We start from the raw sequence: 15044 nt of genomic DNA, 5'->3' as shown, positions 1-15044 counted from the left end.
CCTGCCATGATGAGGCCTGAGGATGGGGCCAAAATGCACCCTCTGGTCTAAACTCCTGCGTCAATTAGTGGTCTGATACTAGTATTAGTATTATTACTAATACTCCCAGCTGCTGTTTCCTGAGTGCATACTGTATGCAGGTCCTGCCAAGAGCTGTACAGCCCGACCTCATTAACCCTCACAAGCTGGGTACTACCAATTCTCATTTCATAGAAGGGGAAACTGAGGCACTGAGCAGCTCAGCACTTGACTGCAGCCACACAATGAAAGGTGACGGCAGGGTTTAAGTTTGTCTGACCCCAAAGCCTGTGTCCTGCCAACAGGCCACACGTGCAGTTATTCATCCAACGCCACTGTGGGCCAGGGGCCAGGCGTACAGCAGGGATCAGGCACCTGGAATCCCAGGAAGCTTACACTCCACTGCGCACACCTGTGTGTTGGGGAGCGGGACAACATCCAGGCAGAGCTAAGCACTCTACGTAAAAGACCGAGAATGACAGGAGCGTGTTAGGCACAGAGGTCAGGGGAGGCTCCGTGAAGCCCCACTGTCTGCACAGCACATGAGACAGGCAGGGAGCCAGGGGGCACTGGGGGAAATCATGACCCAGCAGGGGGACAGCAGGAGCAAAGGTCCTGAGGCACCATCCCATGGGAGCACCGTGGAGGGAGCCATTAGCCTATCAAGGATACGGCTGATATGGGAAGGCTCCATTTCACAGAGAAAGTGACCTGACAGCAGGCTTCTAAGATCACTGAGCTTCCCACACAGACCAGGGGAACTCCTTTAGAGGGTGGGGGGGTGAGAGAGAGTGGGCAAGAGGCTCAGCAGGGCAGTCACGCGAGGGGTGGGGGAGGAGTGTCCATCACCTGTGCCATGTTCTGAATGGACGTATGCTCAGCCTCCGCTCCCTCGGCCACTCTGCCAGGGGCAGTGCCTCATGGGGGTCTCCACTTCTGTAGGGGACCAGGCCCTCGGAGCATGGGATGTGATTCTCTTTCTTTTCACCAAATCAGCCATTCTTAATCCTAAAAGGAGAAAGTGCTCCCAACCTGAGCTCTGCCAACACCCAGCCTGGCAGCATACAGTCACTGGGACCCTGCGCCCTGCATGAGCCTGGGGGGGGGGGGTCACTTCTCTCACCAGCCTGAAGAGCACATGCTCCCCCACCCTCACCCATGTGCTCAGCTCCAGCCCCCCCATCCCCCCGCCAGTTCAGGCACAGCAGGTGCTGCATACACTCAACACCCACCGCCTGCCAGGCTCCGCACTGACTGCGGGGTGGGGTGTGGGGGCAGGACGAAGGCTAGAAAAGGAGTCATCCCTTAGAATAAGCCCCACCTCAGGGCCTTTGCACTGCCCTTCCTCTGCCCAGAACGCCTGACCCATGGACCCCTGTGCAAGTGAGACATACTGAAATAAACATATTTACGCAGCAACCCTCTGCAAGCTCCAGATGCCCTTCGCAATCTGTCCAGTTCCCTTCCCAGGAATGGAACCCCTGGTGTGTCAACACCTGCCACAGACTTGAGCTCCTTGGAGCCATACACAAGCCTGCAGGCTGAGGGTCCTAACACCACCTTACAGATGGGGAGACTGAGGCTCAGAGAGGAGAGATGACTCATGAGGTCTCAGCTATGCTGACCCCAGACCTGCCCTAGAACCCAGATTCTGGAGAGGCAAGGATGGGCATCCCATGGCTCCTACTCCCATGGGCCTCCTCCTCAGGTCCTCCGCGCTTCCTCATGGACTCCCTGCCGGGGATACCCTCCTCGCCAGCTCACAGTCTGCCTCCACCAGGAAGCCTTTCAAGGCCACAGGGACACACGGCTGCCCCGGTACCTGCAGTTCCTCACCTACAGTGGATCCTTGGGCTCTTGCGGTGGCCCCTCAACTATGGGCCTGGTGAGACTCAGTGCTAGAGCTCACCTACCTGCCCAGAGCCCTGGGTGGCTGGGTCTCCCTGCTGGCCTAATCCCTCAGGGGTCCTCAGGAGCCTTCTGCACAACAATTCTTCACTGGGACAGTGAGCACAGCCCACAGGCAGTGGGACTCCCCGGGCCATGCTTGGCAGGGAGAGGGAGGCAGCCCTACAACACTGTGGGGACTGCCATGTTCCCACATTGAGTTTCCGAGGGCAGCTCTAAGACCCAGAGTCCTCACAGGCCCCCCACGGCCCCGGGAGTCAGGTCCATCGTCAGGATCAGCAGAGGGGGGCTGCCCCATCTCAAGCTCCCACTGGTCTCTCTGTCTCGGAGCCCCAGAGGGCCTGGGAGGGGGCAGGCGCAAGGAAGCTGCCAACACATATTTGTCGCTAAAATAACCTAAGAAAGAGCAAAACACTCATGTTTATTAAGTACCGTCAGCAACCTGGCAGGCACTTCCACTAATGTGGTCCTCACAACCCTGAGGCAAACAGATCTCTGTCCCCATTTTACAGATGTGGAAACTGAGGCTCAGAGGGTGGTGTAGGCACCCTCTACCCAGCTTTGATCAGAGGCAACCTCAGTGCTTCCTCACACCCACCCACCCCAAGGAAGAATGGGAGCCTGGGGCCTGGCTGGCATCCGGAAGGCTCTGCACGAGGAGGCTCAGTGCCAGATCTTAATGTCGCCCTCCCAGGAGCAGGTGGCGAGGACAGAGGGCAGCACAGGGTGGAAGGTGGTGCCAACACAAGCCTGGGCATGCCCCTGCAGTGTGCGCGCTCGGCTGGCAGTGCGGAAGCTGTAGAGCAGGACTCGGCCGTCAGCACTGCCCGTCACCAGCAGGTCACCATCTGGGGAGCACTCGCAGCCCACCGAGTAGCCTTCTACCTGCAGAGGGCAACACAGAGGGTAAGCAGGCCACACCACAGCGGCTCCTCCAGGCAGCCCAGGAGGCAGGGCTTATTACAGCCACTCTACAGAGGAGCAGCCTGAGGCTCAGAGCAGGGCCACCCACCCAGCATCGCCAAAGCCAAGGCCCGAGCTCCATCCATACGGCTGGGGTCCCGGCACAGATCTTGTTTCACGAAGTCGGTTTAGTGGAATGCAGCTGGAACAGCTTTAGCATGGCTGACAGTGTCTGGCCTCACCAACAGCCACTGGGTCCCCTGGCCCCTTCTGCCCCAGCGAGGCAGGCCTCAATGGGGAGAGTGGCAGATGCAGAAATGACCCCCACCCCCATTCTGTCCTGTCTTCCCTCCCCCACCCCCATGACCTGTCCATGTGAGCCACTGAATCAGGGAAAACCTTTCCTGCCCCTGCACCTGGGGCCTGGAGGTAGGGCCAGATGTGGCCCAGGGCCTTCAGTGAACACCAGGCCACACGGCATGTGGTCACCTGGGAAACAGAACATGGACTCTACCCAGAAAGAGGGTCTGTGCACTCTGGGCTCCAAGTTCACTGCTGATGCTGTCTGGCAGGAGGCTCTGGGGGCCCGTGCCGCACTCTCGACCCGGGGACAGGAACACAGTACCTTGTGCCCTTCGTAGCGCCGTCTCCTGCTCATCCGGTAGGGCCACACAGCAGAGAAGAGAGCCAGGTAGTTGCCGTTGGTCTGCGCCAGGAACACGGGCTCCCGGGGGTGCAAGGTGAGGCTGGGGCAGGTGTATCTCTCCTGAGAAACAGTGAGGCCACAGAGAGGACGGCAAAGGCTCCCAACTATGCGTCTGCCTCCGATAAACATGCCACCCAGCACTATACTCCTGGATCCTTGCGTCCAACCCGAACCTGGGCTTACGGCTGTGTACGAGTTTCCTACAACCTCATGGCTTAGAACTACAAACATTTGCTCTCTTAGAGTCCTGGAGGTCAGAAGTCTGACATGGGTCTCACTGGGCTAAAAGCAAAAGTGTCAGCAGAGCTGTGTTCCTTCTGGAGGTTCTGAGGGTAATCTGTTTTCTTGCCCTTTCTAACATCCCTTGGCTCATGGCCCTAGTGGTGGACTGAAAAATGGTCCCCCAAACCACATCTCTGTCCTAATTCCTGGGACCTATAAATGTCACCTTATATGGCAAAAAGTGTGGAGGGGGTGTCTGTCTTTGCAGATGTCATTAAGTTAAGCATCTTGAGGTGGGGATATTACCCCCTATTATTGCCCTAAATGCCATCACACGTGTCCTTACGAAAGGAAGGCGGGAGATGAGACACCCAGAGAAGGCGGCACAGCGCCAGAGCAGAGGGTCTGCAGAGGCCAATGTGAACAAGCAGGGGGAGACCCTCCCCCAGAGCCGCCAGAACGAGTGGGCCCTGCAGAGCCTTGATTTCACCCCAGGGAGACTTACCAGGCATCCGGCCCCCAGAACTGAGAGTGGATTTGTTAGTTTAAGCCGCCAACTTTGCGGTACGCTGCTACAGAGTGACAGGACACAAGTCTACAAACCCGCCTCCCGCCTCCACGGTGAGCCCTCAGGGTGGCCCCAGCCCAGCCCCAGCTCCCCGCGGCCCACACACACAGTAACTGAGGAGGTGAACGGCCAGGCAAGAAGATAAAGGCATGAACAAAGTGTTCAAAGCACAAGGCAAGGAACTGTCACTGTCTGACAGGCTGGGTCACATGGAAACACCCCTACAAACTCCCTTCTCAACGGCACCTGTCCTTCCTTTATTCTAAGTGTTGTCCTAAAGCCACACTGTCTAAAAGAGCCCAAACTCAGAGAGCAAAGTGGGGAGCAGGTGGAACACAGCTGCAGGCTACTGTGTCCGTCAGCAGCACAGAGGCCACGGTGACCTGCTAACAAGCTCCCCAGCATGCTGCTCCCGAGCAGAGCGCCTGCTCACCGCACAGAAAGTGAGGAGGTGTGATTTTTAAGAGGGCCAATGGCTTGGCCCTCAGCATTTTCTGCTGGGGCTTGGGCATTCAGCATTTTCACCCACCTCACCCACTTGCCCTGGTTTCTGCACAGGCTGTTGGGACACAGAATGCCAGGGTGGCCAGACAGGCCCATGCAGCCCCCCCCCCACCCCGCCCCGGGCCTGTCCCTCCCAGCGGGCTGCACTAGCACGCTGAAGTAAAGGTCTAGAGGCTGGCTTGCTCAGGGTCACACAGAATCCTCTGAGAAAAGGAAAGGCAGGGAAGGGGAGAAGGTATGTATGTATACCTAATATATATTTTGAAATTCGCCAGGGAGAGTACCAAAAAGATTAGCCATGGCTTAACTGATATCTTATAAGGTGATGGCAATGGAGATGGTGGTAGTGGCGATGGTGAAAATGAGCAGAGTGATGGTGAGGGTGGTGATGGTGGAGGTGGTGGTGGTGGTGACAGTAGTGAAGACGCTGGATTTGAGGGTGGTGACGGTGATGACGTTAATGACGACGGTGGTGATGGCGATGACAGGTAGAGCACCCCTGCGCCTGGCACTAGATCCTTTATAAGCATCATCTCCTTCAAGTCTCAGAAGCACTCTATGAGGTAAAGAATATTTTCCTCCTCAATTTCCTAAGAGGAAAATGAGAATCAAAGGGGCTACGTAACAGGCTTGTAAGTGGCGAATCTCGGACTTTAGCAGAGATGGTCTAACCCTGGGGCCCTGCTTGAACTTCCAGGTCACGGCTCCTGCCAGACACACTGAGTGAGTGTGGGACGGAAACCTGGGGGGCTGGCTGGGGTGGCAGAGGGAAGGAAGGAGTGTCTTGGGTTGTGTGGCTATCTTCTACTGATCTGGATGGATGGCCCCTCCACACCCCTCACCCACGGGGTGGCCATGCTGAGCAGAGGATAAGTAGGACAGTCATGGAGGTGCTGTGATTTGGAACCTCTGGAAGGCTTTCCAGGCAGGCCTGGACCTGCACTTGTCTACCTGACCCAAGAGATTTCAGGCACCTGAGCAGTCTCTAAAGATCCTGCCTGCTGAACCATCCCCATCAGGAAGTGACCTGGGATCCCAGCAGCTTAGGGCTACATGGCTACATCCTGCAGCTGAAAACAAACTGAAAAGCAATGCCAAATAGGGTTTCTCACGTGGAAAATCTGGTTGGAGATTTTGGCAGAGCTCCGGAAATCCCAGGCAATAATGGTACGGTCAGCAGAGTCCCGGCTCGAAGCATCTGTGCTGCTCAGAAACTCTGAGCCTTCCTGGAGGAAGAGGATGTCCAAGGTCTGCTGGATGGTCGCCTTGTAACTTCTCACCACCTGCAAGAGTGGGCACCCATCATGCTGGTGGACCTCAGGAGTACAGGGCAGGCATCCACGGGGAGGGCCACCAAGGGCCCAGACAGTAGGTGGGTCTAGTAAGGGCAGTGCTAGGCTGCTAGGAGATACAGCCTTGCCTGGTGGCCCCTCCCCACAGGCGGTCCTCCCTGTCGCGTGCCCACCCCACATCTACTGACACATGGCCACCATCCATTAGCCACCCAGGGAGGCGTGATAATCTCCCCAATCACGCCAATCGCCTAGAGAGCAGCTGGTGCCTGATGAAAGTGAGCTTTGGGAAGGGCCCGTTGCCCAAGGGCACCTAAAGGGCATCAATGATGCCCACTGATACCAGGCCATATTTTGTGAGAGGCTCTTGCTTCTAAAGATGTCATATAATTCACAGCTCACAAAACCCCAGCCTATTCCCTCTGGAATAGTAACTGTACTGCAGAAAGCCAGAGCCCTTGAAGACCATAAAGCCAGAACCACAATACACAGATTAGCTTTAAAGACACTTTGACTTCTTAGCATCTCGGCCAATATTTCATAGCTTCCTGTCTTGTAAACCAATGTGATTAACTATCAACCGGTTCTATTTTCTCCAGAGCATTTTATCACATTCACCTTCCATTCTAAAGCAACTGGTTTAGGTTGGGGGCGGGTCCCAGTATCAGAACTAACAAGTAACTCCACTTCACGAACTCACAGACCGCACGCTTTAGACTGCAGTATTTCGGCAAGAGGCCAATACAAGGCGGTCTCAGGCCTTCCTCCAGGTCCTGGCTGGCCTGTTTACCAGTTCCCAGGGCGCCACCATGTGGCCACAGCATAAACACAGTTCTCTGGTCCCTCACCTGCTGGCTGGGAAAAAGAAGTCTTGACAATTTTTTTAAAAAACTGGAGTTCACAACCTTAAAAATTTTGCAGATATATTTTCTATCATCCTCTTTCAAATGTATATAATTCAAATTCACATTACATGCAGCACTTTACATAGTCAATTTGGGCAGTTTTGAGACCCATTGTCCAGATGAGGAACACTGAGGCTCAGAGATATAGGGATTTGCTCAAAGTCCCACCACCAGGGTGGTGGGCTTCTCCCCATCCCTGCTGCTTCCCTGGGGCCCACAACCCAATCTCCTACTGGCCACTCCCTACCTCCATAAATATGGGGATAATTTCCTGGGGACAAACGACTGCTCTTCTCCGAGCCTCTTCAGAAGCAGCCCCTAGCTAAGTTGATTTCAGGGTGAGCCCCCGAAGCCTGAAGAACAGTCCAGAGGCAGAAGAGAGAGGGCAGCCCTGCAAGCCTCTGAACACAGGGCAGAAAGCCGGCCTGTGGCTGCTCCTCAGCCCTGAGCCTCACAGAGTGTGGATGGGGAGGACGTCTCCATGCCCCCAGCCAGAGGGACCCAGAGGGGATGCTGCTGGCTAAATGCTCCGCCTGCCCAGTCTGAGGCTGGGGCCTGGTGGGGCGGGGGGGGGGGGGCGCGTGACTTCACAGTCTCCACTATCAGTTCCCCTGAATTTGCACAACAGTCCAGCTCACAACAGTGCCACCCCAAGACCGGGTCTGGAATCCACTCTGGTGGGAAGGGGAGGGGAAAGGAGGGGAGGGGAGGGAGCAATGCCCCATAGTCAATGGCTCTGAAGCAATTTCTTTGCTGGCTCCTCCCATCCCAGGGGCCATTTCAGTTACCCCTCACTTCAGCCACCCCAGCCCTCCATTTGCCTAGGCCACAATGGGCCTCAGCGCCCAAAGCCCTCTCCATCACCACCGTTCAGGTGAGGAGCAGGGAATCCAGAGACTGCCGGGGTAGCAAATACCAAGAGAAGAGTACGCCCGGTCCAACTTACGTCCCTGGCTGTGGCCTGCGCACCGTGCAGCTTGTCCTCCCCGGCGGGGGGGGGGGGGGGGGCACGGAGCAGCACCCAGCGCTACAGCAGCTCATAGAGAATGGCCACTGGTGGGCGTCCACACGCGCCGGGCAGTTCCCAGCTTTCCGGTAGGTAGGACCGTGAGCTCCCGTGGGCAGCCTACATGCTGCAGCCCCCCTCCAGCCACAGCACCTTGATCCCCACAGGGGCTTGGGAAACCCACTGACCCAGGAAAGGACAGAGGAAGAAGAGGGCCCCCCTAGCCGCTTCTGAGTGCCAAAAAGTGGCAGCCACTGGGCAGGGGTTCCACATAAATTATCTCATGATGACAGCCCAGAGGTAGCTTTTTTAGGGGGAGGCGTGACAGCCCAGAGAGGAGCAAGGTGCCACGGGCCCTCAGCCTGTCCACTACGGAACTACCCGCGAGCCCACCATCACACCTGCCTCCTAAGACAAACTTTCCAGGAGAACAAAAACCGTTGTTCTGTATGTTCCTGAGAACGGATGGAAACGGCCCAATTCATTAGGGCACCATAAAATTGAATGGCCAGGAAACAAGCCGTGTTACGGGCGATCCCTGCCAATAACGCTGCTGTAAGTGGAAGGCTGACCTTTGAAGTGATCGCCGCCGAACGTGATTTACTCGCCTTCACAACTGCTCCTGCCCCGGGAAAGAGCAGAGGAGCCATTTGTGTGTCTAGCTGGTGGGTTTTATGGCAACCTTAATTACACCGACAGCTGGTATGTCCCATCCCAGGGGCATGGGATGGCACTACGCGGGCCTAACTAGCTGGATCCAGAAGGGAGCCCTCCTCGGACTCTTCTGGCAGCCAGGGGCCTCTGTCAGGTACGCAGATACCTGGCTGAAGGCTTTGGCTTTGGGGAAAGTGGGAGACGTAATCCACACCATGATATACTCAGTTATGAAAATCACTCAACATCCCTGAAATCTGACAACTGCTTGGCGCACTGGACAAACCTGGGAAACTATGGGCTGACTCTGATTCATCCAAAGCACAGGTTGCCCTTCCTCACGTCCCTGCCACTTCCGAAGTGCACGTGGCTGGGCGCAGGCTGGGCTCCGGTTCTGGCCCAGCTGCTGACTTACTGGTGTGCCTGGGGGAGTCCCTTCCCTCTCCAGGCCTGGCTTTTTGGTCATCACCACAAAGGGCCTGGGCTGCCAACAAGCAAACCTCTGCCTCTGGGTGCCACTGGACCTCAGAAAGGAGGAGGACGGGGGTGCACTAGCCCCCTGGCCTCACCCCACCACTCCTCTGCACCCAAGCCTGAGGGAAGGCAAGCGGAGACACTGCTCTGGCACCCACGGGACCCCGTGCTCCCTCAGTCACCTGCTTACCCCACAGGACCGTGAGTTCCCGGGCACCAGCATTTCTGAGTCGCCCTTGGGCAGCACTGGGTCTGCACAGCACAAGCATTACTAAGGTGTGCTGAACTGATGGCTGGATAAGTGAATGAGTGGATACATAAATGGATTATGACAAAAAGGACAGCTTGAAAAGTAGGGACTCTGAGGTCTCTAGCTCCCAGCAACATCAGGTACTTGGGGAGCTGCTGCCACTGGCTCTGTTAGACACCCTAAGAGATGACATTCATTCACAGGGTCCTCCTGTGGTCCTGGACATGGAAACAAAGGAGATGTGACTCTCAAGGAACTCTTGAGACCACAGTGGGGGTGGGAGGCAGAAGCAGAGCACCTGGCTCAATGTCACATCATCACTGGCCCTGGGGAGGCTGGTGGAGGCCTCCCTCCCCTCGTGAGAGGGCCCAAGCTCTCAGGCGGACACCCAGGGGGCCTGTTGCTAAACTGCACGGTCCTGGGCAAACCACGCCTCTCTGCTTCAGCCTCCACCCCTGTAAGGTGGGGCGAGTCATGGGGCCTACAGCCTGGGAGCAAACAAAGGCGATGTGCCTGGCTCAGCGGCTGACGTGAAGCAGATGCTCAGGAACCTTCTCTTCCGTCCCGGCCGGAGCCAGAGTCCCCAGCTCAGAGCTGTGGGTCGTTGAGCAAGTTCCTTCTCCTCAGAGTTCAATTCCTTCTCCCTGAAAATAAACACTGGGGTCTCTTCAAATGCTAAGATGTCAGGAATCTATGCATAAAAGCAAGCTGGAGAAGTGAGCAAAGGGCCTGTTTCTGGAGTTTAAATTCACACAAGTGGCCAATCACAGAGCACAGCATACACCGAAAGTGCTCTGTTCAGAAATTCACAAAGGGTCAGGAATTCATGTTAAAAAAAAAAAAAAAATAGAAACGAGGACCTGATTGAGTTTTTCTACAATGTGGAGTTGGGGGAAGCTTTCCTTGCCATGGCTCTGAGGCCAGAAGCAACGAGAAGAAAAATGGGTTAACCTGGCTACATGAACATAACAACAACGGCACACAAAACAAGTAAATAAAAGTGACAAATGGGAGAAATATTTGCAACTTATATTAGAGGCAAAGGTTATGGTCCCTAATACAGTTTCTCAAAGCAGATGGGAAAGACCCAGCACCTCTACAAAAAAATGCTGGAAAAGTGAACAGAGGTCATATAAAAGGAAATGTAATTGGTCCTTTGATTTGCTCATACCAAGAGAAATGCAAATTTAAATTACACAGAGATACCATTTCTTACCTATCAAATTAGCAAAATCCCAGTTTGACAACACACTCCAGTAGGTGGCTGTGGGGCATCAGCTAACTGTACACACTGCTGACAGAAACACAAAATGCCACAATCCCTGTGGAGAGAACTGGGGCAACATCAAGCAAAATAACATATGCCTTGTTTCGCAGCAATCTGCATGACCCAGCAAAGCAACCTGTAGGAATGATCCCAAAGGTACACTGGCAAAACCCCAAAAAGATGTAAGTACAGCACCACTGAAAGCAGCAATACTTATAAAAATTAAAAACTGGAAATAACCCAAACATACATCCAGAAAGGACCAGCTGAATAAACCTTAGTCCATCCACACTCCGGAACGTGATGCAACTGTGAAGAGTGAGGCGGGCCCATCCGCCCTGCTGTGGGGCGGCCAGTGAGAAAAGCCAGGTGGCAGAGAAACAGTGTATGGGGTAAATGGAAGAAGGGACAGGAATATGTATGTGTGGGTGGTTTGCTTCCACTAAAAACAACAGAAAGATAAACCAGAAACTAAAGAAGTAAATAAACAGAGAAAGAGAATAGAGACAGGAAGAGAGAGGATTAGAGACAGAACTTAGAGGATGTCTGTAAGCGGCCAGACAGTAAACAGTTTAGGGTCTGGGGGACACATACAGTTACTGCTGCATACTCTTCTGTGTGCGTGTGCCTGTGTGCAGACGTGTGCACGCATGTGTATGTTACGACCATTTGAGAACGTAGAAACCATTCTTTTTTAAAGATTTTGTTCATTTATTTTAGAGAGAGAGAGTGAGAGAGCACATGCAAGTGCAAGTGGGGAGAGGGGCAGAGGAGAGGGAGAATCTCAAGCAGACGCCACGCTGGGTGCACATCCCAATGGTGGTGCCCTATCTCACAATCCTGAGATCATCACCTGAGCGGAAATCAAGAGTTGGGACACTTAACTGACTGTGCCATCAGGCACCCCTAGAAACCATTCTTAGCTCAAGGACTGTACCAAGCCGGTGGCAGGCCAGATCGGGCCTACAAGCTACAGTTTTCCAATCCCTTCTCTAGAGCCATGTATGTATTTTATAAAATGATGCAACCAAATTAACATAAAGCAGGCTCTAAGATATGAAAGCAAAATTAATCAAATAAAACTAACCATGTGTTGAGCTGGTAGCTTAACCACACAAATGGGATTTATTTTGGGAGACTCTAAAGCACACTAATATAATGGCATATTCTTAGTTGAATATACATTCTGAACAGAAAATCAGTAATTTGACGGTAGATCCTAACTGGACATACTCTGTGGACCAAAAGAACCACAAGAAATCTTAAACTGTCTTCAATCATTGCACAGCTAGTGTTGACATATACCCCCAAAATTCTGTGAAGGCAGATAGAAATAAAAATTTCCAGTATAAAAAAGAGAAAATACATAAAACCAAACAAGTTAAAGAAAAATTCTGTAAAGCTAAATTTGAATAGGGAAAAAAATGAGGTTTTTTTTTTCTTTTTTAAGACTTTTTTTTTTTAAGATTATTTATTTATTTATTTCACAGAGATAGACAGCCAGTGAGAGAGGGAACACAAGCAGGGGAGTGGGAGAGGAAGAAGCAGGCTCCCAGTGAAGGAGCCCGATGTGGGACTCAATCCCGAATGCCGGGATCACACCCGGAGCCGAAGGCAGACACCTAACGACTGCGCTACCCAGGCACCCCAAGATCTTATTTTTAAGTAATCTCCACACCCTACATGGGGCTCTAACTTACAACCCTGAGATCAAGTGTCACACACTCCATCAACTGAGCCAGCCAGGTGCCCCTGATGTATTTTTTCTTAACAACAAAACCATTTCCTAGCTCTGTCCACAGAAGGGGCCTAGAAACAAGGAGCAACCACATCACTCAGATTATGGTCTCTAAACCCAGCTAAACCAAGAAGCGACAGATGACCGACCTCAGCACCACAACAGTGATTGTAACTGTCTCATGTACGTTTAAGAAGGTAAAGGAAAGTGGGGTGCCTGGGTGGCTCAATCAGTTAAGCGTCCAACTCTTGATTTCTGCTCAAGTCATGATCTCAGGGTTGTGAGATTGAGCTCCACTGTCAGGCTCTGCGCTGAGCATGGAGTCTGCTTAAAATTCTCTCCTTCTGCTCTTCCCCACCCCAACGTGTACTCTCTCTCCCTCTTAAAAAAAGGGGGGGTAGAGGCAAAAGTGACCATGCTAGGTAGAGCCATGGAGGATGCACTGAACTTCTAGGGATGAAATACACAATGTTTGAGATGAAAAATACATTAGATGGGATTAACAGCAGATGAGATACTGAAAAAAAAAAGAACTAGAAGACACAGCAATTGCAATTATTCAAAACATACCAAAGAGAAAAAAAAGACCGGATTTAAAGATGAAATCTAGTTTTAACCCAAAATGGAGTAAGCCTGCTATGGCCTCTTATTCTCTCCTACCAATTACAACTAAAAGCTCTGGACAAAATTCAAGAAGCAACTACCTAAAGGCTTTAAAGAGTAAATAATAGCAAGTGGGCTGGGAAGGGAAATAAAAATTTGAAAGGTAAGAGCCTAGATTTGTAGGGTTTGGAGGAGGGGGTTGCCTGTTTGCTGTCTTTTAACTCCTGACTTTGACAATTTGACTTAGTGAATTAAGGAGCTACACAGGGAACACGGATAGCAAAAATTCTGAAATAAATCTGTCATTCTGGTCAAAGGAACAAGAAAATGGGCCCCTGTAAGCCAGAGAGTATGGGGGAAATCTAAAAATATATCCTCTTGCTCTCCTGCCCTGACCCAACGCCAGCCCCAACAGCAGGACTGCAGTGCTCTGGGTGTGCAGCACAAGTACCTAAAACCCAGATGGAAAACATCTGAATAGAAAAGCTGGGGAAAAGGGTCTTTATTATAACAATGGTAAGGGGGAAAGCCACATTATTTTTTTCCTCTATTTTCTCTGGCTACTTTGCCTTGAAAGGGATCCCAGTTATGGATACCGTGACGAGGCAGAAGGCTAACAGTCTGAGACAATGCCATCTCTCTGGGCAGAAGAACCAGGAAAGGAGGCCCTGGGGGGGTCACGTGGTGTGGGAGAAGTTCCAAAGAGGAGAGAGCTGAGAATCCTCTAGTTCTATGTGTGAACTGACATGCACCCCAGGACAACCCCTAAGCAATATAGTCATGGAACACAATCACAGAAGCACAACTGAAACTAGGAGAAGCAGAATACCATATAACCACTGCCCAAGTCTGAAACAAATCCCTTCGTGGCCCAGCATCACAAAGTGTTTCAACACTGTAATGAAAATGGAACCACTGCCCAATGAAAGAGAGAAAGAACCTGGAATCTCAATCTAAAATGGTTGGCTGCCTCTTAAGACAAAAAAATCACTATTCTCCATAGGACTTCAATAGGACCCAGGATTTTACCATATGATATTCAAAATGTGTAGGATATATTCTGAAGTTACTCGACATATAAAGAACCAGGAAAATGTAAATAGTAGAGAGAAATGATACATGTCAGCCCTGAAGTGACCCAGATGCTAGAATTATCAGACACATTTAAATAGCAATTATAATAATCCTCAATGACATAAACACTCTTTTTTAAAAAAGATTTTATTTATTTATTTGACAGAGAGAGAGTGAACAAGCAGGGGGAGCAAGAGAGGGAGAAGCAGGCTCCCCACTGAGCAGGGAACCTGATGCAGGCCTCAATCCCAGGACCTGGGATCATGACCTGAGCGGAAGGCAGATGCTTAACCAATTGAGCCACCCAGGTGTCCCAGGAATTGCATTTTTTTTCTTTAATAGAAAAATTTAGAACTGGAAAAAAAAAAAAGACAACCATGGAATAAACTCAATAACAAAATGGAAGTGACAAAAGAAAGACTCAGTGAACTTGAAGACAGATCAACAGGAATGATACAATCTGAAGAAAAAACCTACAAACCCTTAGGGACCTGTGGGATAACATCAAAAACTTAAGTATTTTTGTCACTGGAGTTCCTAAAAGAGAGGGGAAAGACAGCAGTGCAGAAAAATATATATATTTGTTGACAGAGCGCGCCCAAATTTGGCAAAATGCATAAACTTACAGAGTCAAGAGGCTCAGCAAGCCAAGGAAAACCAAGCCCTGACACATCACAATCAAACTGCTGAAAAGCTAAAGGAAAAATCTTGAAAGCACCCAGGTTAGAAAAATGAAGCATCACATGAAGCAATCTGAAGGGCTGGGGATTTCTCATCAGAAGTTATGGAGGCCAGAAGACTGTGGACACAGTGAAAGTGGTGACAGGAAGGAGTGTCAGCTCAGAATGTTATAGACAAAAACATCCTGTGGGAATGAAGGGGAGATAAAAGACCTTCACAGATGAAGAAAAGCCAAGTAAATTTATCATCAGCAGACCTGCTCTATCCACAA

The 15044-nt window shown here is 51.7% G+C and overlaps 1 protein-coding gene across 5 annotated transcripts in view; it reads right to left on the bottom strand.

Annotated features, from left to right (window-relative positions):
* Positions 1 to 15044, bottom strand: part of WDR25 (WD repeat domain 25) — a 146927-nt gene that overhangs the window by 4573 nt on the left and 127310 nt on the right. For all 5 annotated transcript variants that reach the window (XM_045775396.2, XM_045775391.2, XM_087856220.1 and 2 more), the window contains 3 exons: positions 5942 to 6112; positions 3455 to 3595; positions 868 to 2811 (listed from right to left, as the gene is read on the bottom strand). In XM_045775396.2, the coding sequence (XP_045631352.1) occupies positions 2590 to 2811; positions 3455 to 3595; positions 5942 to 6112 (534 nt within the window). In that variant the 3' untranslated portion in view covers positions 868 to 2589. The remainder of the gene's footprint in view (positions 1 to 867; positions 2812 to 3454; positions 3596 to 5941; positions 6113 to 15044) is intronic.

This window comes from Ursus americanus, chromosome 26, assembly GCF_024610735.1.
Source record: "Ursus americanus isolate L20-20 chromosome 26, mUrsAme1.1.p, whole genome shotgun sequence".
In the NCBI taxonomy this organism is placed as follows: domain Eukaryota; kingdom Metazoa; phylum Chordata; class Mammalia; order Carnivora; family Ursidae; genus Ursus; species Ursus americanus.
The sequence above is the reverse complement of the archived record's forward strand: the minus strand, read 5'-3'. Positions and strand labels throughout refer to the sequence as shown.